At 50.8% G+C, this 23,296-nt stretch overlaps 1 protein-coding gene across 4 annotated transcripts in view; it reads right to left on the reverse strand.

The window, feature by feature from the left end:
- The window catches only part of PRKAG2 (protein kinase AMP-activated non-catalytic subunit gamma 2), a 296,870-nt gene that overhangs the window by 164,792 nt on the left and 108,782 nt on the right, over positions 1-23,296 (reverse strand). The window contains exon 1 of one of the 4 annotated variants that reach the window (XM_061166162.1): positions 5,109-5,331. The exons of the other annotated variants lie outside the window; for them this stretch is intronic. Within the exon in view, the coding sequence (XP_061022145.1) occupies positions 5,109-5,202 (94 nt within the window). The 5' untranslated portion in view covers positions 5,203-5,331. Of the gene's footprint in view, positions 1-5,108; positions 5,332-23,296 lie in introns of those variants that run through there. 4 annotated transcript variants of the gene reach the window in all.

Here is a 23,296-nt window from a genome sequence, read left to right on the forward strand (position 1 = left end):
GGTAAGTCTTACATTCCGTCTGTTTTGTTGTAGTGGTTGAGTCGTTAAGTTGTGTCTGACCCTTTGTGACCCTGGGGACTGCAGCACGCCAGGATCCTCTGTTCTCCACTATCTCTCAGAGTTAGGCTCAAACTCAAGTCCACTGAGTCAGTGATGCTACCTAACCATCCTCATTCCCTGTCTATTTTATCACAGTTTAAAGAACCACCTTGGTGGTTTGCCCCGGGAGGGTGCACTGGTGTCTGCACCCCCAGTGTTGGCACCGAGCCGCTCAGATGCTGGTGGGACTGGCAGAAAGCGAAGCAAAAGTGGAAGTGTTCATCGCTAGTCGTGGCCAACTGTCTGCGACCCCGTGGACTGTAGCCCGCCAGGCTCCTCTGTCCATGGGACTGGCAGGGCGCTTCTCACCACTGAGCCTGAAAATGGACACTGTTCCTCCATTCTCCCTCCTCCTGTGGATGCTTGAAATGTTCCATAAATAACTAAATTCATATATTCAAATGAGTGATCGAAACAATACTAGGCTTTCTCAAAGCCACCCCAATCTGGACATCGGAAGCCGGGTGGGCAGGCAGGCAGCCAGAAGCAGCACGGAGATGACAAGGGGCCGGGCAGGGAGCAGAGGGTCCCGGGGTGGGGGCACACTGGGGGGAGGCAGGACAACAGCCGTACCCGCTGCTGAGGCAAAGATGACCCACAGTCCCTGCAGTGGCACAGCCCGCTGCGGGCTCCGCTGGCATTAACAGGGGATGAGAGACTGGGACAGGCAGCTTTGGGGTGATGTGTGAACTCAGGCAGGAGGAACCTTGGAGCTTCGTTCCAGAAGTGGTTGCACATTCATCACAAGAAGGGCTAACCAGAGGAGGAGGCTCAGTGCAAAACAAGACTTGTCGGGGGCTCTGGTCTCCAGTGTCCCTTGGACCCCAGCTGCGTGGGGACACACCCTCCTGATGCACCCAGGGGCTTCCTGGCTCTAGTGCTGGCCCTCAGAAGGGTCCTCTTAAGGCTCCAGGTGGCTTTTGTTTAATTACTCGCCTCTCACTACAGAGGGTAGGAAAGTTGCTACAGTCAGCTTTCTGAACTGATGAGCAAAATCCCTTCCTAATCTGCCTTTTACATTTTTATTACTATTGCTACACACTCTTCGTCCATGTCATCTGGATCCCTGTTGACCAAAGAGGCCAAAATTGAAGGCTTAAGTCCAAACCATCGCTGGATTCGCCTACAGAGTATGACACCTGGAGTGGGAGGCGCCTACTGAGCTTTGTAGGGGGGTGGGGGGCTGGGCGGGCCCTAAGCTCTGGGCCAAAAGGGGCAAGCTTCTCATAAATCAGAACTTTCTGGGGCATTTTGTTGAAGTGTTTAAACTCCAAGGCTTGAAGTATTTAAAACTCCAACCAGAGCCACACGCTTCGAAACAAACACGCCAGCCAGGGGCAAACATACATGGATTAAGTAACTGCCGATCTGCCGAGCCTTGAGTTCCCTCCTGTGGTTGTTCTGGCTGCTCAAGAGCCTAGGAGGGGACTTCCCTGGTGGTCCAGTGGTTAAGAAATCTGCTTTCTAATGCAGGTGACGTGGGTTCGATTTCTTGGTCAGGGAACAAAGATCTCATATGTTGCAGGACAACTAAGCCCATGCATTACAACTACATGGGCTTACAATTAAGCCCATGCATGCACAACAACCCATGTGCCTCAACAAAGACCCAGCCCAGCTAAAATTAGAAGAAAAAAAAAGAAAGAAAGAAAAGAGGCGACAAGAATGGCTGTGTGTGTGTGTGCAATTGTGTGTAACAAGGGAGATGCACGTGTGTGAGGAGCGACCCCACCTTGAACTGGAACTGAGGATACAGGGAGTGGCTCCCAGAAAAGACTGACGGGGCCACAGAAGCGGCCAAAGAGCACACAGAATTGGCCGACCACCTACGTTCCCTTGATCTGGGGAAGACGGAGGGTGGGTGAAAGACAGACATTCTCACAGCCCTCATGGAAGCTTTCTTAAAAGAAGAAAGAAGAGTTCTCTGAAATTCTTAAACGCCAGGGTTTCACCAGTGGCTCAGCAGGAAAAGAATCTGAGACACAGGAGATGGGGGTTCGATCCCTGGGTCCAGAAAATCCCCTGGAGGAGGAAATGACAACCCACTCCAGGATTCTTGCCTGGAGAATTCCATGGACAGAGGAGCCTGGCAGGCTACAGTCCATGGGTTCGCACAGAGTTGGATACGATGCAGCGACTACGCTCCGTAAGGATAACTGCAGGGAGGAAAGGGATCAGCTGGAAGGGAATTAAAAGAAAGCAAAATCCGGAAACAACGCTGCTGGAGAACCAGGAGTATCCGTGGAGTGACCCCATTTCAATCCATCCCATGACCAGCAATTCTCTAGTGAGAACCTGTGATGCTTCAAGGCATCAGGGTTGGAAGATAGATGGAGAGCTTCCTTGGGGACGTGGTCCTTGTCCCTGAGAAGCCCGGAGGTCACTGAATAGGCAGTTGGGATGGTTTCAGATAGGAGTGGTTCAGTCTGGTCTGCGGGAAGGGGTAGGCGGCAGGCAGGGAGCTGGGAGGATACTCGGTCCACATTCTGTTTTGTTTTATTTTCCTCTGATGTACCCACACCACACGTGACTGAGGGGCCAGCACCTGCTGCCTGCCCCTGCTCAACTGCTCTCACACTGGGACTCCGACAAAAGGAAAACTGGATACATGGGCCCTATCCCAAATCCCAGAGGAAGGTTCTAGAAGACACTCTGATTTTCCTGACCCTGCGGTCAGAGCCGGTATTTGCATGTGAGCACTTGTAAAGCCTGGTCAACATGCAAATATTATTTTTGATTTCGGAAGCAGAACAAACAGGATGACAGATTTAAAACACAAGGGAGAAACCACTGTCTGGCAAATAATAGGCATTTTTTTTTCTTTTTTTGCTAATGGGCCCACCCATGCCCATGAGCAAAACCAGACTTTTAGTTAAATAACAGGTTTAGACTTAGCTCTATAGTAAATGAATGTTTATCACTTTATTATTTAAAAGAAGAGTCTTCTTTTCAAACCACATCTAATTAAGCCTGAAGATGAAGCTCCAGTACTTTGGTCACCTGATGCAAAGAGCCGGAAAAGAGCCTGTTGCTGGGAAAGACTAAGGGCAGGAGAAGAAGGGGACGACAGATGATGAGATGGTTGGATGGCATCACCGACGCGATGGACATGAGTTTGAGCAAGCTCCGGGAGTTGGTGATGGACAGGGAAGCCTGGTGTGCTGCAGTCCATGGGGTCGCAGAGTCAGACATGACTGAGCGACTGAATGACGGCAACTAAGCCCAGGGTGTCTGTCATCCCCCACCTCCTCCCCTGCCATGTCAGGCTAGGCACTGCTCTCTAATTCCTTCACAAGATTGAAAACTCCCTGAATTTCAGAGCTGCTGTCTCCTTTACTTATCCTCCCCAGGGTTATCAGTGGCACACCAGGCCCATTAGAAGCTTCCGGAAGTAATTGTAAACTGGGTGTAGCAAGCGATGTCAGTAGATTTTATGTTTACCTTTTTCTTTTCTTACTACAGGCACTGCCTTGGAGATACTGCAAGTTCAGTTTCCAACCCACTGCAATAAAGTGAATATCAGAATGGTGAAGGGAGCCACATGGATTTTCAGTTTCCAAGTGCATATATGATCACACAATAATGTAGTCTACTAAGTGTGCAATAGCATTATGTCTAGAAAACAATGTACATCCCTTAATTAAAATACTTCACTGCTTAAAAAAAATGCTAGTCATCATCTGACAACACAGGGGAGCCACAAACCTTTAATTAAAAAAAAAAAAGAAAAATGCAATGGAATGAGGTATGCCTATATTCCAGGCTTCCCAGTTGGCTCAGTCAGTAAAGAATCTGCCTGCAATGCAGGAGATGCAGGCAGACCCAACTTCGATCCCTGGTTTGGAAAGATCCCCTGGAGCAGGGCAAGGCAGCCCGCTCCAGTAATCTTGCCTGGAGAATCCCGTGGACAGAGGAGCCTGGTGGGCTACAGTCCATGGGGTTGCAAAGAGTCAGAGCTGAAGAGACTGAACATGCATGCAAGCCTATATTCCAGTTTCCATGTACTGCCAAGAAGTTTTGCCAAAGTCATTTCCCTACTACACAAAGCGATTATTTTTGGCCACTTACCGTGTTGCCTTCTACCCAAAAAACACAATTTAGTGCACCTGTCAGCTTCCCCATCTTTGTTACCACTGGGCTGTGTGAGTGGGACTACTATTCTGTCTTAGGATGGAGTGTTCAGAAATATCCTGTGTTCCACAAGCAGCAGCCTCCAGGGCAGGCAAACCCCCAATTCTGAGGAAGTCCACCACCTACTTTTGAGCAGGCAGCCTCGGGGAAGCCCTGGCTGCTTTGAAACCCACCTGCCCAACTCTGAGCCAGACAGGGTGCCTCCCTCAAACCCGAAGGTCACTGTAACGACTGAAGTGTAGATGGTTCACCCCACGCGCCAGGCACACTGGTCCCGGCCCCCTGTAGAGCCTGCAGAAGGTCCCAGAAGCCAGAGAGATCACACAAGGAGCTTCTCCTCCCCACACCCCCCCACCCCCCGCCCCCGGGGACAAAAACCAAGGCAGGCGTTAACCCTTCCCTCCCACCTTCCCTCCCACGTTAACCCTTGACCACCCGATGACAGCCGTGGGGCCAAGGAGGCGAGGGAAAGGCATCCTCTGTGATCTCGGGGATAGTTTTCTCTACACACGCACATCTAGTACTTCACAGCCGCCAACAACAGTTCCGGTCCCTTCTTACTTTTCCCCAGGCCGCTGCTTTTGCCGAAATGAATGCCAGTCCCATTGATCACTCAACCTCATCAGGGCCAGTTAGCGAAGACAGCCTGGGGGAAAGCACTGCTGAGCAGCTAAGGACAGCAAGGGGTCAGGACTGTCTATAAGGACACACGTCCCTATCTGTCCCCTCTGCCTGACAGTCACACCCGCACACAGCTGTCACCTGGGTGACTGTGTGCGCGCGCGCGCAAACACACACACACACACACACACACACACACGCACACGCACACTGGCCCTGGCAACCAGCAGAGGACTGGGCAAAGGGAAGTGTCCTACCGCAAAGGCCATGGGGCTCCGACTGCCGCCTTGCGGTGCTCCGGCTTGGGTCCTTGTGCTTTCTGTTGCCCCTCAGGCTGCCAAACCGCTTCATGGGGAGCCGGGCCGGGTGAGCATGCCAGGACTCGCAGGGGGCAGCGTCAGCCCCGGGTGCCTGGGGGCCAGGAGGGGCGCCGCATGGGCCGGCAGGCGTGGGGCCCGAGAGCTCAGAGACACGACCTGCGTGCTACAGCCACAGCCTGAGGTCCCCCAGCCAACGCCGGAGGGTCGCCCGCAGGGCCAGCAGCCGCTGGACAGGCTGGGTGGTCCTCACCTCTGCACCCACCCGCTGGGGCCGCGGCAAAGCTGGAGCAGCCGCTGCCCTTAAGTAGGCAAGAAGCTGCCCCAGAAGCCCAGGCAGGTCTGTTTATATAGTTAAGGTCAGCCACACACTCAGGCGCTCGGGGCTTTTTCCTCCTGAAAACGAAAAAAAAAAAAAGGGAGGGAAGAGGAGCTAGGCAATCGGAGGAGGGCAAGGCCGGCCGGTCATGTGCGGGTCTGCCGAGGTCCCTTTAAAAAGACTGTAAAAGGAAACCACCCGGTCCAGACAATTCCTGGCACCGGTTGGCCACAGCGCATTCCCATCATGACATGACATCACACAACTATTTTGATTCATGTGTTCCAGGGCTCCCCGGGGTCAGCAGGCTCCGGCTGCTTCTCGCTGAAGAAGCCGCAGGTTCCCGGGGCTGGAAGTCCCTGAATCTATTTCCCCTCGCGGCTCCCTGAGATGAAAGAAGCAAGGACCGCCTTTGAGGAGGGGACACGGGGTCTCCAGGGACCCACCAGGAGGGTCTCAAGCTCATGTCCAGTTTGAGCTGTGGACTTGCTAAGAACTGCAGAATGACAGAACCCAAGGGGACTTTAGAGAGCATGTGATCCAACTCCCTCCCATGACTGATGGGGAAACCGAGGCTCCGAAAGGGGGTATGATTTACTCCAAGTCCTGTAACCAGTGGTTAGAATTCCAACTTCCTTGACCCCTAAGCCAAACCCCTGACCTAAGAAAAACAAAAAACTTCTAGTGTGCATGTGTTTTGCAACTAAAAATAAAACTTTAAAAAGACAGGGAAAAAATGTTCAATTCCTTTTGCTGATACCTTCACTAGACTAAAGGGACCTGCCACTAATTATCTTGTGACCCTCAGAAAGTCACTCCTCGTCTCTGGTCCCAGCTTCCTCCTCAAACCTAGGCGAGACCTGCTCATGTTAGGAATTCATCTCCTTCCGGAAGTCTGAACATCTAATGGCTCTTGGTCCTGCGTTTTCCTTCTGCTGAGACTGACGGAGATCCAGTGATCAAATCTTTGCAGCAGCATGCATTGAAGGAATGGAGGAAATAGGTCTTGCCCTCAAGCTATGTGAAAATGACTTGGAGAGACAATAATTCTATTATTATAAAATTATAATACTAACTGCATAAAATAGCGAAATGTGCTCAATGGCCAGTGGCCAGAATGGACAGTGTCATCAGCACAAATGGATAGACAGAAAGGGGCCATCACATGACGCTGCTTGGAAAGCAGAGCTTGAGTTGGCCTTGAGGGCTGGGGGGTCTGGAGAAGAGAGGAGAGGCTGGGACAGCATTGCACCTGGGGAGGAACCTACAAGTCACAGAACAAGTCGCAAAACCCACCTCCACTTGGGTTCTCCAGTGGAGTAGTGGATTGTTATCTGTGTTAAATACAGTAGCCCAGACTTATCTGTGTTAAATACGGTAGCCCAAACTTAAGCTCTGAAAAAGTCTAAGAAGGTAGGTTTCGAAGTTTCATATTTAGATTTTCTCTTTTTAAAAGAGGAAATCTAACTTTTCCCTGGTAGCTCAGCTTGTAAAGAATCTGCCTGCATTGCAGGAGACCTGGGTTCGATCCCTGGGTTGGGAAGATCCCCTGGAGAAGGGAAAGGCTACCCACTCCAGTATTCTGGCCTGGAGAATTCCATGGACTGTATGTATAGTCCATGGGGTTGCAAAGAGTCGGACACAACCGAGCAACTTTCACTTTTTAAAAATATCAATTCAAGGACTTCCCTGGTGGTCCGGTGGCTAAGACTCTGCACTCCCTATGCAGGGAGCCCAGGTTCTATCCCTGGTCAGGGAACTGGACCCCACATGCCTCAACTAAAGACCCCATGCGTTGTAAGTAAGACACAGTGCAGCCAAACAAATAAAGTATTTTGAAAAATTAAAAAATCAATTCAGCATTTAAAAAAAAAATGGAAATATTCTTCTGGTTTAAAAATGAAACAAAGCAGAGTTTCCTTAGAAAAGATTGCTAAACAAGAATTCTAGTAAGAAAGACCCATATTTGATTAAAAGAAAAATGAAAGGCTTTGTCTAAAACAATGCAAGATTCTTATACTATATGAGAGACTATGTAGAGGGAGAAAACACTTCAAAGTCTAGCGACTAAAAGGGAAGAATGAGTTTAAATTCGTGAGGGAAATAAACAGCAACCTTGGCACGTACAATGATTCTGTACATAGTTTATACAGCCGTTCACTCACCAAGTAGTTATTAAACCTCTACCAAATGAGCAGGACAGATACTGATGGAGGCGATTAGTGCTATGAAAAATTCAAAGACATTCCTGTCCTCGAAGAATTATATTTTAATTAGTAAGATAATAAATACTGTTTGGGGAGTGCCTACCATATATCAGTTGGAGTGCTGAATATGAATTTATTTCATCATCCCCAGAAACCTATGGGGCAAGTATTACTAACACCATTTTACTGAAAGTTGAATAACTCTTACTGTGCCATCTGCAGAGATGTGGATGGACCCAGAGACTCTCACACAGAGTGAAGTCAGAAAAACACATGTTGTATATTAACACATACATGTGGAATCTAGAAAAATGGTAGAGATGAACTTATTTGCAAAGCAGAAAGAGAGACACAGATACAGAGAACAAGCGTATGGGCTCCAAGGGGGCAAGAGGGCATGGAACAGACTGGGAGATTGCGATTGAGATATATACCCTATCGATACTAAAGAAGGCTGAGCGCCGGAAAGATGATGCTTCTGAACTGTGGTGCTGGAGAAGACTCTTGAGAGTCCCTTGGACAGCAAGGAGATTCAACCAGTCCATCCTAAAGAAAATCAGCCCTGAATATTTACTGGAAAGACTGAAGCTGAAGCTCCAATCCTTTGGCCACCTGATGCAAAGAACTGACTCACTGGAAAAGACCCTGATGCTGGGAAAGATTGAGGGCAGGAGGAGAGAGGGGCGGCAGAGGATGAGATGGTTGGATGGCATCACCGACTCAATGGACATAAGTTTGAGCAAGTTCTGGGAGATGGTGAAGGACAGAGGAGCCTGGCGTGCTGCAGCCCACGGGGTCTCAGAGTCGGACACGACTGAGCGACTGAACAACATAAAACAGATAACTAATGAGAACTACTGTAGCACAGGGAACGCTACCCCGTGCTCTGCGGTGACCTAAACGGGGGGGAAATGAGAAAAAGAGGAGATCCGTGTACACGCAGAGCTGACTCACTGGGCTATACAGCAGAAACCAACACGACACTGTAAAGCCACTATACGCCAAGAAAAAATAAACACATAAAGTTGAGTAAGTCTCTGCAGGGCCAGAGCCCACTGCTGCTGCCCAGCTCTGGGCTCCACACACTCTGGATTCGTCCAGTAGGAGCATCTGATGCCTTCGGAGAGGAGAGTCCGGGCATGCAGTGCAGGCAGGGTGGAGGAAAGAATCCCTGGGTCCTTCAGGGTCACGGTTCTGTGACTGAGATGGCTACAGAATATTCCGAAAAGACACAGTAGAACTGGCCTGATCAAGCAAAAAGTCGTTTGAGGCCCAGAACAGTTCTCTGTCCCACAGGACGGACCCTGGGGAGCTCTGGATGGATGGAGCTGAGGAGCAGGGTTAAATGCAGCTCTAAGACAAGCCTGGGAGATGAGGAAGGATTGGGAAGCCTGGCGTGCTGCAGTCCATGGGGTCACAAGGAGTCAGACACAACTGAGCGACTGAACAACAATAACAAAACAAATGATGCCAGACACGATGACCTTGACGACAGATACAAGGCCCCAGCGAGACCCGGACTTCACCGACATGTACCTTTGACCTCACTCAAAATGCTCTTCCCAGGGTCAGCTTCACCCAAGAGCAGAGAAGAAGGCAGCAGGCGACACTGGACTTCCAGGGTGGAGACACAGGGCGTGCGGGAAATGCTGATCAGGCAGCCCTGGGGTGGGGTGGGGGGCAGGGAGGACTAAACTGCAGGGTCTGCCACTTGCTGTGGTGCAAACCTCCCGCCTTGGTCCATTTCAGGGCACCGGTGGGGCACGGATGGGCTTGCAGAATTCCCAGACATTTTACAATTGGCTCTCTTAGCACTGCGTCTCCCTGTTTGATTCATATTTGCCTGAAATTCCTTAGCTTGGGACAACACCTTTGCACAACTGAGATGCGTGCAGACCACACAGGGTGAGGCGACACTCAGGCTGCAGGTTGAGTGACGAGGACCCTTCCTTCAGGACCTCTGACCTCGGGGCTGGGAGCTGCGGCCACTGTCAGGAAGACCAAACACCCCTTCGTCATGGTTTCCGCCGCCGATGGTCCCAAATGAAGAAGAGGTGAAGCCCTTCACGGGATTGTGACTCAGCCGGCAAGAATACATCCTCATGGAATGCTTTCCACACTTGGGGGATTTTTTAAAGGGAAGGGCTGAAAAAGAAGGAACTAGTGGCTTCCACGATGGAACTGTGTTTTATTTTGTTTGGCCCCACCATGTGGCACTTGGATACCTTTGTTTCCTGACCGGTGATCAAACCCACTCTTCCTGAAGCGGAAGTGTGGGATCTTAACCACCGGATCACCAGGGAAGTCCCGGAAACTGTGTTTAAAATGTATTGCTGGAGTATATTATACAAATCACTCTCTTGCTTGGTGCTATACCGGGAAGCCTGGAATAGGACCATGTAATGAGGACAGTTTTCAAACTGTGGTGCTGGACCAGACTCTTAAGAGTCCCTTGGACAGCAAGGAGATCCAACCAGTCCATCCTAAAGGAAATCAACCCTGAACATCCATTGGAAGGACCGATGTTGAAGCTGAAGCTCCAATACTTCGGCCACCTGATGTGAAGAGCCAACTCACTGGAAATAACACTGATGTTGGGGAAGATTGAAGGCAGGAAGAGAAGGGGGTGACCGAGGATGAGATGGTTGGATGGCATCACTGACTTGATGGACATGAGTTTGAGCAAACTCCGGGAGAGAAGCACACCACTCAGCACTCAGAGAAGGCGCCACTGCCGAGGGAGGTTTAGCCTTGAACATTTCTCATTTTTCCTTACTGTTATTATTAGGGGACAGCCAGAAATCCAGGGGAGGGTGGACAGCTCCTCGGGGAGCCTAGCCGGCCTGGCCTTCTGATGGGGGTGGGGGACAGTGGGCCTGTCTCCACGGCTGCTGTCTGCAGTCAGGGCCTCCTAATGCACACGCTGGGGCAGGCGGGTGGAGGGCCAAAGGGTGCTGAGCATCGACCACAGTGTCCACACGGACAGTTGACAAGTCCTGCCGGAGCTCCGGCTGGAAGCCCAGGGTGGACCCCTTTACTGGGACAGAGCTGCCTCCTGGTTCGGCCCCTGTCCCCTGTGCTGTGGGAACGGGCCTCCCAGGTCAGCAGCCGATAGCTGGGTGGAGCACGTTGACTCCGTTTCACTGAGACGGTCACTGGAGGCCTGGATGCGAGGCTGAGGTGGGGGGCTGAGACCCCGTGCAGACCTGTCCTGCTTGTCACCCCCGTGTCCAGACACACCCTCACCTTGGGCCCCCAGTCCAGGCCTGCAGGGCTGAGGAGGGCTGCTGGCAGGCAGGTGCACCCCGTGTAGACCAAGATCCCCCCTAGGGACCAGCGGCACAGCTGGGCTGGCATCCCGCCAGTTTGCTCCCCCCGTGAGACCTGGGTTCGATCCCTGGGTTGGGAAGATGCCCTGGAGAAGGGAAAGGCTACCCACTTCAGTATTCTGGCCTGGAGAATCCCACGGACTGTATAGTCCATGGGGTGGCAAAGCGTCGGACACAAGTGAGCGACTTCACCTTTTCACTTTCATCTCATGGCATTTGGGACCCCCAGCCACCCACCCCGCCCCACCAGGCTGCCTCTTCTGGGTTCGATGCTGGAAAAGGAAAGGAAGACGGACCCACTGCCAATGCACTCGGAAGCTTTGCGGGTCACGTGACGGTACCTGAAAAGCACAGGACCCCTGAGAGGCCACAGGCCAAACCAAACCCCAGTTATGTAAGAGGCTCTCGGGGGGTGGGGGTGGGGGCCCTTGGACGGCAGGCGGGCCGCACACCAGGGAGCACAGAGTTGCTGGCGCTCTCCGGCTGGTTGCAAAATACCGTGTCGGATTTCATGGAAAGTTCTAAAGGTCACCGCGGCACTTGACTCTGAGTGAGACTGTGTGTCACCTCCCCGGGGCTTCCTCTCCTCGTCCCCAGAGCTGTTTGTGAGGCCGGGTCTCCCGGGCGACCGTCCCTGCCCCGACTCAGATGCCCACATGTCGCCCCGCACGCCCACTGTCACGCACGCCTCCCGGCTCCTCCTGGAACTCTGAGCGACGAGAGGGTGATTTTTCTGGCAAAGACAAAGCACCTCGACTTGGAATAGTTCAGGTCACGTCAGTGGCGTCTAAACCCAGTGACATCAGGGGCAGCTTGATTTAAACAAATACCGGAAAGGACAGAAAAAAGCAAAAACCAACAGCAGTCATGATTTTTAGCACGCCAAAGTACAGCACCCCAACAGGAGGGAATCCCCAGGTGTTCTTAAACTCTAATGCCCCACGGAAGGACCCAGCGCGTGCCTCACTGAATCCCTTCTTGTGGGCCCTGTAGTGCCCCAGGGGTCTCTCGCCAGGCCAAAGGCTCTGATGGTGCCAAAGACAAGAGCTGATGCGATCTGCTCTGACTCCAGCTTTCAAATTGGCCCCGGGGTGAAGCCCGGACCCAAGGCCACAGAGCAAGGGCTTGCAAACACTAGATTCCACAGGGTCGAAAGGTCGAGGGTCTGGCTTTTCTGTTTACTTCTTCCTCTAAGTTATGTCTTAGGGAGGTCAGAAGGCTACCGGAATGTGTAAAACCCTTGTGCAAGGGTGAAGACCTGTGAACTCACAGGCTCGGCAGAAAGCCACAGTGCGGTCTACCCGGGCCCTTGTCTCCCAGGCAACCAAGCACCATCTCCATTTTCTGGAATCCGGGGCTTTCAGGAGAAATTTGAAAAGTGTTGCAATGGTAAAGAATCTGTCTTCAGCCAGTGCAGGAGACACAAGAGAGGCAGATACGATCTCTAGGTCAGGAAGATCCCCTGGAGAAGGGCATGGCTACCCACTCCAGTATTCTTGCCTGGAGAATCCCAAGGACAGAGAAGCCTGGTGGGCTATAGTCCAGGGGGTCACAGAGAGTCGGACATGACTGAAGCAACTTGATCACGTAGGAGAACCCCTCCTGCTTCAGCACTTCCTTCAGCTGGAAACCACTAGCTTAGAATATGAGGCCTGGGTGGAGATTTGCTTGAAAAATGAAAGATTTCCTTATGAATCGTGACATATATGCCCCGAGACGATGCGCAGAAAGGTTTACAAGACTCGGGTCAGACACCGCACCGCAACGCAGTTATCGGCATCAGTTCTGAGCTGCTCGGCTTCTTCACCCTCATTCTTCCCATAAGAAAAAAAAAAATCACAATACAGCCTGAGCCCATGTCACAGGGAAACCAAATGAGATAAAGTAGGAAAAACACCCTGTCAGCCGCAGAGCGTTTTAAACACCAAACAGCATCGTCTGGACCTTAAACCAATCCAGAGGGCTGCCATGGGGCTCACAGGGCGTCACCTGGAGAGCCCGTCTCCGAGGCCGCCTCTGCTTTGCAGTGGCTGGCGCAAGGCTGGCTGCCCGGGCTCTGCAAGGGGGACAGTGTGGGGCACTTGGACATGAACTGGGAGCACCACGTGTCTGCAGTTCCTCTTCCAGCTGAACTGAGTCAGAGGTGCTCGCACAGAACCCCCACTCACGAGCCGAAGGCACTGCATTTCTCGAATGGGGAGCCAAGGGACCTTCCTCCTGATCATTTACGCGTTTCAAACAACACGCACAAAGAACCCCGGTTTCTTAGCAGCACATTTTGATCAGGGAGAGCCTGGGTGCTGCTGTTCAAGGCAAAATTCCACCGCAAAGCGTGCAGCAGGAACGCGGAAGGAAGGACCTGGGGCAGGGTGGCCAGAAGTCCTTCCGTCCTTCCTTGGTACCCCAGCGGCTAAGACCCCACTTCCAAGCAGGGGGTGCAGGTCCCATCCCTGGTCGGGGAGCTGAGATCCCACGTGCCACGCGGCATGGCCAAAAGTTACCAAAAAAAAAAAGGCCCTTCAGTCTGTAAGTCTGCAAACAGTCTTCACACCTCAGGGGCAGCAGGACGCGTCCATCCCAGGGAATCTGGTAAGGACCCCAGGTCGTCGATAAAGAGTGAGATGATATTTAGTATCTTTTGAATAAGAAAATTGCAAAGTGTCTGAGGCACCAAACACTTGAAAAGATGCAGGTTTGGGTGCTCAAAGGCCCATGTTTCTGATGTCTAGGAAGTTCATTTCCATGCTGGTTCTCGAGGTTAACCAAATATAAAAAAGATGTTCTATAATTTAGATCGTTTGCTGATTCAGATGGGCCTCACCCTCAGTGAATCAGATCTTACCATAATCACTGACATCTCTCACCTCAAACCCTGCTGACGGCATCATTCTCCTTGAGGGCAATATTTGTCTCTAAGGTGGTGAAAACTGACTTTGGGGTGGTGGGCGGACAGCCTCTTTTTATATATAAAGCACAGTTTCATGCAACACAAATAATATGTAGTATATCTGTTTTATTAAAATTTTAAGGGGGTGATTAAAATGCCTAAAAAGATTCCTGAGGGGGTGATAGAAAGAAAAGATTGATTAATTTTAAAAAAAGAAAAAGAAAAGGAGAACAGAGGGAAATTGAGGAAGATATGGGAAAGACAGTATTCATCCCCCACTGTGATAAGACCACATGCAAGGTTTGTCACCAAAAAACTGTACCACAGTTGAAGATGTACATAATTTAAAGAGGTCTTTTATGGCTTTTGGCGGAGTGGGGCTAGGACCTTTCCATACCGATCATTTTGCATTCCTTGATTTTTCTTTTTTAAAAAACCATGTGATTGAACTACTTCATTGAAAACTAAAATGTAAAGAGGAGAAAACAAAAGAAAAACAATAACAAAATCTAACAAACAGCAATTAGTGTTTTCAGCAGAAAAAAAAAATCAGCAAAGCACCTCTTAAGGCAATTGTTTTAGCAAATGCTTAAAAAAACAAAGATGAGGGACAGTGTTGGAACCAGCGCCTCTACCAGGCCATCGGCTCTCGTTTTAGCCCACCCTGTCCTCGGGGATGACCTAGGAGAACTTGTCATTCACCAATGTCCTAGAGGCCAGCTTCCTGGCCTTTAGGTGACCTGGAGCTGGTTGAGGGTCCTCCGGGGTCAGAGGGTGAGGAGGACGGCGTGGGCAGAGGAGGAGGCCTTCCAGCCCTCTCTACCAAACAGAAATGCTGGGAGGAAACCTGACTCGCTGCGGTCAAGCAGGAAAACTTCGAGGGTCAGAAGATGAAACCCAGACACAGATGCTCCAGAGAACTTGCTGTTTTTTCTCTTCCCTCACTCAAGGCTTTAAGGGACCACCAGGCCCTCAGCCAACCTTTCCTGACGAGGCGGGTGACCCTGTGACAATGCCCTCGTCCACCGGCCTGGCCTGGCCTCTCAGCCTCCCTGGAGAGGCTCATTCCTGGAATCAGTGACCTGCGGTCAGGGGCAGCCACCTCCTGGGGCCCTGCTCCCCATTCTTCACGCCAACAAGTCTGAGGGTCTCTACAGGCCAGGTGGCAAGGAGCAGCACATTAAGTAATTCTGGTCACGAAAACCTTGCTGTCATCGAAATTAAAAATTTTTTAGGACTTCCTTGGTGGTCCAGTGGCTAAGACTCCGCAATCCCAATGCAGGGGCTGGGGTTTCATCCCTGCTCAGGGAACTAGATCCCACGTGTCACAACTAAGAGTCCCCAAGCTGCATCTAAAGACCCCGAGTGCCGGAAATAAGACCCAGTGCAGTCAAATAAATAAATACTAAGACATTTTTATGCATATCAAAGGATACTATTAAGAGAGTGAAAAAACCCACAGAAAAGGAGAAAATATCTCCAAATCATATATTTGATAAGTGTCTAGTATCCAGAATATACAAAGAACTCCTACAATTCAACAAAGAGACAACCCAGTTAAAACAATAGACGTTTTCCCAAAGAAGACATGTATGTGAAAAGATGCTCAGTGTCATTAAGGAACAGCAAATCAAAACCACAATGAGACGCCACTTCAGATCGACTAGGAAGGCAATAATACTAATAACAGCAACAGATGGAAAATAACAAGTGTTGGAGTGGATATGGAGAAGTGAAAACCCTCATCTGTTGCTGATGAGAATGTAAAATGGTGTGGCCACTGTGGAAAACAGTTACATCATTCCTTACCACGTTAACCAGGATAATCAAATGACCCAGAAATTCCACTCCTAGGTATCTACGCAAAAGAACTGAAAACAGGTGTCTAAACAAAACATGTATGCGTGTCTGTTCATAGCAGTACTAGTCACACAAGCCAAAAGGAGGAAACCACCCAAGTGTCTACCAATGGAAGAATGGACAGACAGCATGTGGTCTGTCCACAGGATGGAATATTATCCAGCCATGAAAAGGAATGGAGTTCTGACATACTCTACACCATGGACAAATCTTCAAAACAATATGCTCAGTGAGAGAAGCCAGGCACAGAAGGCCACATTTTGTGTGATTCCATTTAAACGAAAATTCCAGATCAGGCAAATCCATAGACAAAAAGCAGATCCGTGTGGCCAGGAGCTGAGTGGAGGGTGAGTGTGGAGCAATGGTTATTGGTATGAGGTTTCTGCTGGGGTGATGAAAAAGTTTTAGAACAGAAGAGTTCAACTACAGTAGATACTAGAGGAAAAGAATGGTAAATTCTATTGGGTTGGTCAAAAAGCTCATTCAGGTTTTCCTGTAACAAAAAGATAGCCCAGTTAAAAATGAAAGACATTTTTCCAAAGAAGACATGTATGTGAGTGAAAAGAGGCTCCTTGTCAGTCCTGATGGAATTTCTGGCCAACCCAATACAACCTGGGTTTAGGGCAAGATTTCCTACTAATGTCTAAGTGCTGTTGAGGGGCCACTTTCATGTCTCCTGAGAATCTTCTATTCATGTTTCTTGCTCTATCAGCTCAAAGATACCATGTTTATATATTTTTACAGCGATATAACACTCTACCATGTGGATGCGTGGATGCACCTTCTTTATCTTATCTAAGTACTCTCCTAAATTAAGCGTATTTCCAGCATGTCTGCTGAGAAGGCCTAGAAGCTGTGATATCACAGTTGCAATGAACATACTTCGGCCCTTATTTCTAAATACTATTCATCACCTGAAAATAACAAGGGCTCTCTGGAGAAATGGCTGATTGGAGGGCTGGGGCAGGGAAAGTTCAGGTGAGGCTGGACGGTTTTGCTGCAGAAAATAAGAAGTGTGTGCATGGACATGGCTTAGCGATTGAATAACAAGAGTGTGCTGCTGGGGACAGACCCAGGACAGAGGGACCAGCCTGAAGGGGCTCCTGCTGGCCAACAGGACAATCTGAACATCAGAATATGATAGGACAAACTGCAACCTGTTGACTAAAACATGAGCCCATGATATATACGTGCCTACAAACATAAGGCAAAAAGGAAAATTTCTTCCTTCATAGGAATTCCAACCAATGTAGAACTAATGATCATGTAAGAAAATACCCCGCCCACCACCACAGTAATAATTCAGGCAGAATAAATGACTGATGCTAAAATCAGCAAGTGAAAGCTGGGTGAGAAAGGAGATATTTACATAATTCTAAAGGAGATCTCCATGAAATCTTTACTGCTTACAAAGGGGAAAGGAATAACTTTCTTAACTGGGGTAGACGCCTCCTCTAACCAAGTGATCAGTTAGTGACACCCAGAACAGATCATCATGGCATCCCACGCTCCCCACAGTGAGGCCAGCACAGGACACTGGACGCATGGCCTCGTGCCCAGCCAGCCAACCTGAATTGAATCCCAAGGAAACTTCAGACAAACCACAGTGAAGGACGTCAGACAAACCACAGTGAAGGACATCAGACAAACCAGAGGGAAAGACGTCAGACAAACCAGAGAGAAGGACAGTCTGTGTGTGGTCTTGAAAAATGTCACAAAGACAAGATTGGGGGCAGCAAATCAAGAGGGATGGAGGAGACGGGACACCCGAACCAGCGTGGGACATGGGCCTCCTCTTCTGAAAACATCACTGAGACAATCTGTGAACCGAGAATAAAGTCTGCAGCTTAGCGAAGACAGTTGTATTAATGTTAATTTCCTGGTTTTGATAATTAAACTGCAATTGGAAGAATGTCCCTGTTTTTAAGACATGAAGTATTTAGGGGCCAAGGACATTGTGACTGCAGCTTGCTCTTGATGGTTCAGATTTCATATACACACACACAAATACATATTTGATTGAGAAGTGGGAGCGGATATAAGCAAATGTGGTCACAAAACGTTAACACTGGGGCATCTAGATGAAAGGGGTGGGAGAACGCTTTCTACTGTTCTTGTAACTTTATATAAGTTTGAGATTTTCAAAATAAAACATTATTTTTAAAGAGAAATTAACCAATAGTCAGAGATGGGCTTCCCTGGTGGCTCAGTGGTAAAGAATTCGCCTGTGAATGCAGGAAAGTGAAGCAAAAGTCTCAGTCATGTCCGGCTCTTTGCGACCCCACGGACTGCACGGTCCATATTATTCTCCAGGCCAGAATACTGGAGTGGTAGCCTTTCCCTTCTCCAGGGGATCTTCCCAACCCAGGGATCGAACCCAGGTCTCCCACATTGCAGGTGGATTCTTTACCAGCTGAGCAACCAGGCAACATGGGTTCAATCCCTGATCCCTGATCTGTGCTCCCCAGCCAAGAGAAGCCACCGCAGTGAGAAGCCCGCACACTGCAACTAGTGAGCAGCCTCTGCTTGCCTCCATCAGAGAAAAAACCCTCACAGCATGGAAGACCCAGCAGGGCCAAAAATAAATACATAGAACTTTTTTTTTTTTTTTTTTTAAAGAAGCAGAGCAAGAATGTAGGGACTTCCCTGGTGGTCCAGAGGTTGAAACTCCATGCTCCCAATGCAAGGAGGACTGGATCCATCCCTGGTTGGGGAACTAAGAACTTGCATGCTGCCTGGCGAAGCCAAAATAAATAATTTAAAAGAAGTGTTATCTAAAAACAAAAAAGTCCAGTGTTTGAGGGCATCTCCTTTTATTGTGTCGCATGGTATAGAATTATCGCCAGAGCAGCGCCGAGAGGACCGGAGAGCTCTACAGGTTGCTGAGGGAAAGGAGATTTTTTTCCCCGAAGCTTCTCCCGGATGACAGCATTGAAGGCAGTGCCCTGCAGCCCGACCCAAGCAGGCTGGTCCGTGTTTCTCTGCGTGGTGGCCAGCAGAGGGCGCTCTCGCCGGGGACCACACGGGTGCCCGGCCACATAGCTCTGCCATGCGCTGGCTGAACTTTTCAGGAAACTCGGATGCCACACATACTTTTCCTTTCTTTGCGGGCAGGCAGGATGAGTCATGTTTTTTTTTTCTGAAGTCTTCAGAGCCACGGGATCGGGACCTAAGCAGCTGCCGGGATCCAGAGGGCTCTCGCCTGGACGGTGGACCGAGGATGGGGCCCTGAGCCCTGGGATTGGGCAGGGAGGATCTCGCTCAGCGGGGCGCAGGGTAGGACTCGTGTGGCTTCAGATTGTAAACCACCAGCAGGGCCAGGGCCGTGGGGACCAGTGGCCACCAGCAGTCCCGGGGCCTGCCTCCTCTCCCAGCTCACGGGCAGCCTCACCCCGAGCCCGCACCCCGTCTCCACGCCCGTGCACCTGTTCATCCATGCATCCAGTCTGCCCTGCCTTCCCTCCAAGGCCACTGTCAAGCGGGACATCAGGGCGAGAGCGGAGGGCGGGGCAACACCTGAGATGGACAGCGGCGGGTGTGCCTTAGGGACGCTCTCCGGATCAACATCCACAAGGGGGGGAGGAGGAGGACTGGGCCGGGGGCCAAGTGCAGAGGCCAGGAAGACCCAGCCAGGCCCTCCCACCTAGAAAGCTTGGAGTGGGGACAAGCCTCAGAGCTGTCCAGAGCGGGCTGCGGGGCTGGTCCTTGACAGCCAGGCACCTTTGAGGACCCAGTCGGCAGGAGGCCAGGTGGGCAGTACAGGCTGCGGTCAGTGCCAGCCCAGGGCCAAAGCATGGAGGGCGTGGCAAGACCAGACTTTCACTCGAGTGGATCGGGGAGGCACTGAGGGGTCAAAAAGGGGGCGAGATGGCCGCCATCTATTAAAACGGGGGTCAACCCTGCTGACCGCCTGCTTCTGTAAATAAGCATTCACGGGACACAGTTTACATTCTGTCTGTGGCTGAGTCATGGCAGCACGGACCTGGTGACCCACAAGGCCTAAAACATTTCCCATCTGGCCTTTATAGCAAGGGGCTTCCCTTGTGGCTCAGATGATAAAGAATTTGCCTGCAATGCGGGAGACCTAGGTTCGATCCCTGGGTGGGGAAGAGCCCCTGCGGAAGTGAAAAGCTACCCATTCCAGGAATTCTCGCCTGGAGAATTCCATGGACAGAGGAGCCTGGACAGAGGGCTACAGTCCACGGGGACACAAAGAGTCAGACACGACTGAGTGACTTTCACGTCCCTTTTATAGGAAGAGTTTACCAGTTCAGTTCAGTTCAGTTCAGTCGCTCAGTCGTGTCCGACTCTTTGCGACCCCATGGACTGTAGCACACCAGGCCTCCCTGTTCATCACCAACTCCCAGAGTTTACTCAAACTCATGCCCATTGAGTCGGTGATGCCATCCAACCATTTCATCCTCTGTCATCCCCTTCTGCCTTCAATCTTTCCCAGCCTCAGGGTCTTTTCCAATGAGTCAGCTCTTCGAATCAGGTGGCCAAAGTATTGGAGTTTCAGCTTCAACATCAGTCCTTCCAATGAATACTCAGGACTGATTTCCTTTAGGATGGACTGGTTTACCAACTTTGCTTTAAAAGACCCCCTCCCCACATCATCTCCGAGGGTGGCTCCCACGGGGTCCGAGAGCCCCGAGACCCTCCCCGGCTCTCACCCCCATGTCTACAGCATTTAGCCGCATGGCTGAGCACACAAGGTTTGCACTAGTGTAAACCTGTATTCGCTCACCTGTATATGCTCAGAGGCCACTCCCAGGAGACTGCCAGACCCCCAGGAAGGAGCCCAGGCCTGGGATTGTGCCTACACCAGGAGGGACCAAGAGCCCCAAAGGGTTACCGACTTAGAGGAGAAGAAAATGTGCAGAAGCAAAGAACGTCAGGTCCAGGAGGCCAGAGGACGGGTCAGCGGGCGGGCCGGAAAGCTGACGTGTGAAATGGGTGAGAAGGGGAAGGCTGCCTGTCCTGGTACAGGGCTGGGAGGGTAGAGATTTAGGCTGCGATCCGTGGGTCCCAACTGAGCAACTCCCCGGGGGTTCAGCTGTAAAGAATCCGCCTGCAATGCAGGAGGCCCAGGTTTGATCCCTGGGTTGGGAAGATCCCCTGGAGGAGGGCATGGCAACCCACTCTGGTATTCGTGCCTGGAGAATCCCATGGATAGAGGAGCCTGGCGGGCTACTGTCCATGGGGTCACAAAGACTGAAGCGACTCAGCACAGCCAAGCTGTTGGGTGAAGCTCTCTGCTGACCACCTCTGAGCTGATTCAAGGCAGCGGTCAGGGCGCCTTTTGTCTTCTGGCATCTTCTCCCCCGGGGCCTTCCCGGCTCCCTGGAGTGGGCATGAAGACCCCGCTCAGCAAGCATCAAACATGGGGATCCGGTGAAGGAAACCGTGGGCTGGGCGGATGACGAGGACATCCTTCCAGAACTGATTCCTGTGTGTGTGGGTGACACCAAGTTTCCACTAGGAACCTCGGCCTCTGGTGCCCTGACGGGGGCTTCCTCACGGTGGTGCTGGGGGACAGACCTGGGCAGTCTGCCCTGCAATCCTGGCCTCGGCACGTACATCACCCAGAGGCATCTGTGGGGGTTGGCACCTCGCCCTTGGCACCCCTCCCCACTCCTCACTGGGCCCGGCCCTGCTGGGTGCTCAGGGGGGTGACCCTTGGCCTCTGGCTGGGGGAGGGCAAGGCCTTGGGCAGCACATCTGACCCCCCCCTCCCCGCACCCCAACCCTGCCAGACAGGGGTCACTCCCAGCCCCTCTCCCACCAGGGACGCAGAGGGGTCATCATAAATCCCTGGATGCCCCACCCCCCCGACTCTTGCTTGGCTTCTCAGCTCCTCCCTCACCCTTATAATCACGTCATCATTCAGTTGCATTTGTTTAAAAATTACAAGCGTTACATAAAATTAAAAATAAAGTTGATACTTATGATCAGTTCAGTTCAGTCACTCAGTTGTGTCTGACTCTTTGCGACCCCGTGGACTGCAGCACACCAGGCCTCCCTGTCCATCACCAACTCCTGGAGTTTACCCAAACTCATGTCCATTGAGTCAGAGATGCCATCCAACCATCTCATCCTCTGTCGTCCCCTTCTCCTGCCCTCAATCTTTCCCAGCATCAGGGTCTTTTCCAATGAGTCAGCTCCTCGCATCAGGTGGCCAAAGTATTGGAGTTTCAGCTTCAGCATCAGTCCTTCCAGTGAACATTCAAGACTGATTTCCTTTAGGATGGACTGGTTAGATCTCCTTGCAGTCCAAGGGACTCTCAAGAGTCTTCTCCAACACCACAGTTCATCAATTCTTTGGCACTCAGCTTTCTTTATAGTCCAACTCTCACATCCATACATGACTACAGGAAAATTATAGCTTTGACTAGACTGACCTTTGTTGGCAAAGTAACGCCTCTGCTTTTTCATGTGCTGTCTAGGTTGGTCATAAATTTTCTTCCAAGGAGTAAGAGTCTTTTAATTTCATGGCTGCAGTCACCATCTGCGGTGATTTTGGATACTTATGATAGGCCTTTTTACAAAGGATTTCATTAAGAAACCTCCATGAAGAACTGTGTTTTGAGTTAACAAGTTTTAAGCATCCTATTCAAACCAACTTTAAGTAAAAACTTGATGGCGTCATCAAAACCAGGTTGATAGAGAAGTTCCAACCTGCTGGTCACTGAAACAGCCTCTCCAAGAGAGGATTGGTGTTGGCATGGAGGTTCTGATGGGTAACCAGCCTTGATGCCCAGACCCAAGTGCCAGGGACCAAATCCCCTACGTCTGACCCTGCTCTAGACTGGGGCACACGGGCCCTGAGCCCTTGGCATGTGAATCGGAGACTCGGAGGCTCCAAACTAAAAGCTTAAAAGCCCAAGTTCATTCCTCCACACACAGTGCAAAACTCTTGGCATTTTATAGGAAAACAGACTTTTATTTGAAAAATAAACTCCAGTTGCTGGGAGAGAAAAGAAGAGCGGTCTGTGATCCAACGCGGAGAGGAGTAAGGAAGCACACAAGTTTTACAAGTTCAGTAAACCTCCTGGGAAGCTCATTCGCATTTCAAACGGCTCTCAGTACATCCTTTGATCAGACCCACACACCAGGAGCAGGGTTTAAAGAAGTGAGATGTAAATAACCCAGAATTAGGGTCATCCACAATAGAACGTTCACATTTTAACTATGAACAGAAAACTAAATGTATTCGGGGTGTTCGAAGTACATATGGCCTGGGTCGCGGCTGTGAGCTGGTCTGAGAAACAAGTTCAAACGTCCAGCATCTGGCATCTCTGGCAAAGACCCCAGCGCGTCCTTCCAACCCTGCTGGTCCTCTGGGCCCCAAGTTCCCAGCCAGACTCCTCGCTCTGCAGGCAGGCGATCCACGTCCATCCTGCTGTTTATGACCCTCTAGGGTGGCACTTCCCAAAGTGCAAGCACAGCCCCACGCCTGCCCCCCTGGGGTACCCCGCCGTGTGGGTCAGAGGCGACGTGCTGGTACCACCAACAATGAGAGTCGA

The sequence above is a fragment of the Dama dama genome, chromosome 18 (genome assembly GCF_033118175.1).
Source record: "Dama dama isolate Ldn47 chromosome 18, ASM3311817v1, whole genome shotgun sequence".
Lineage (NCBI taxonomy): Eukaryota > Metazoa > Chordata > Mammalia > Artiodactyla > Cervidae > Dama > Dama dama.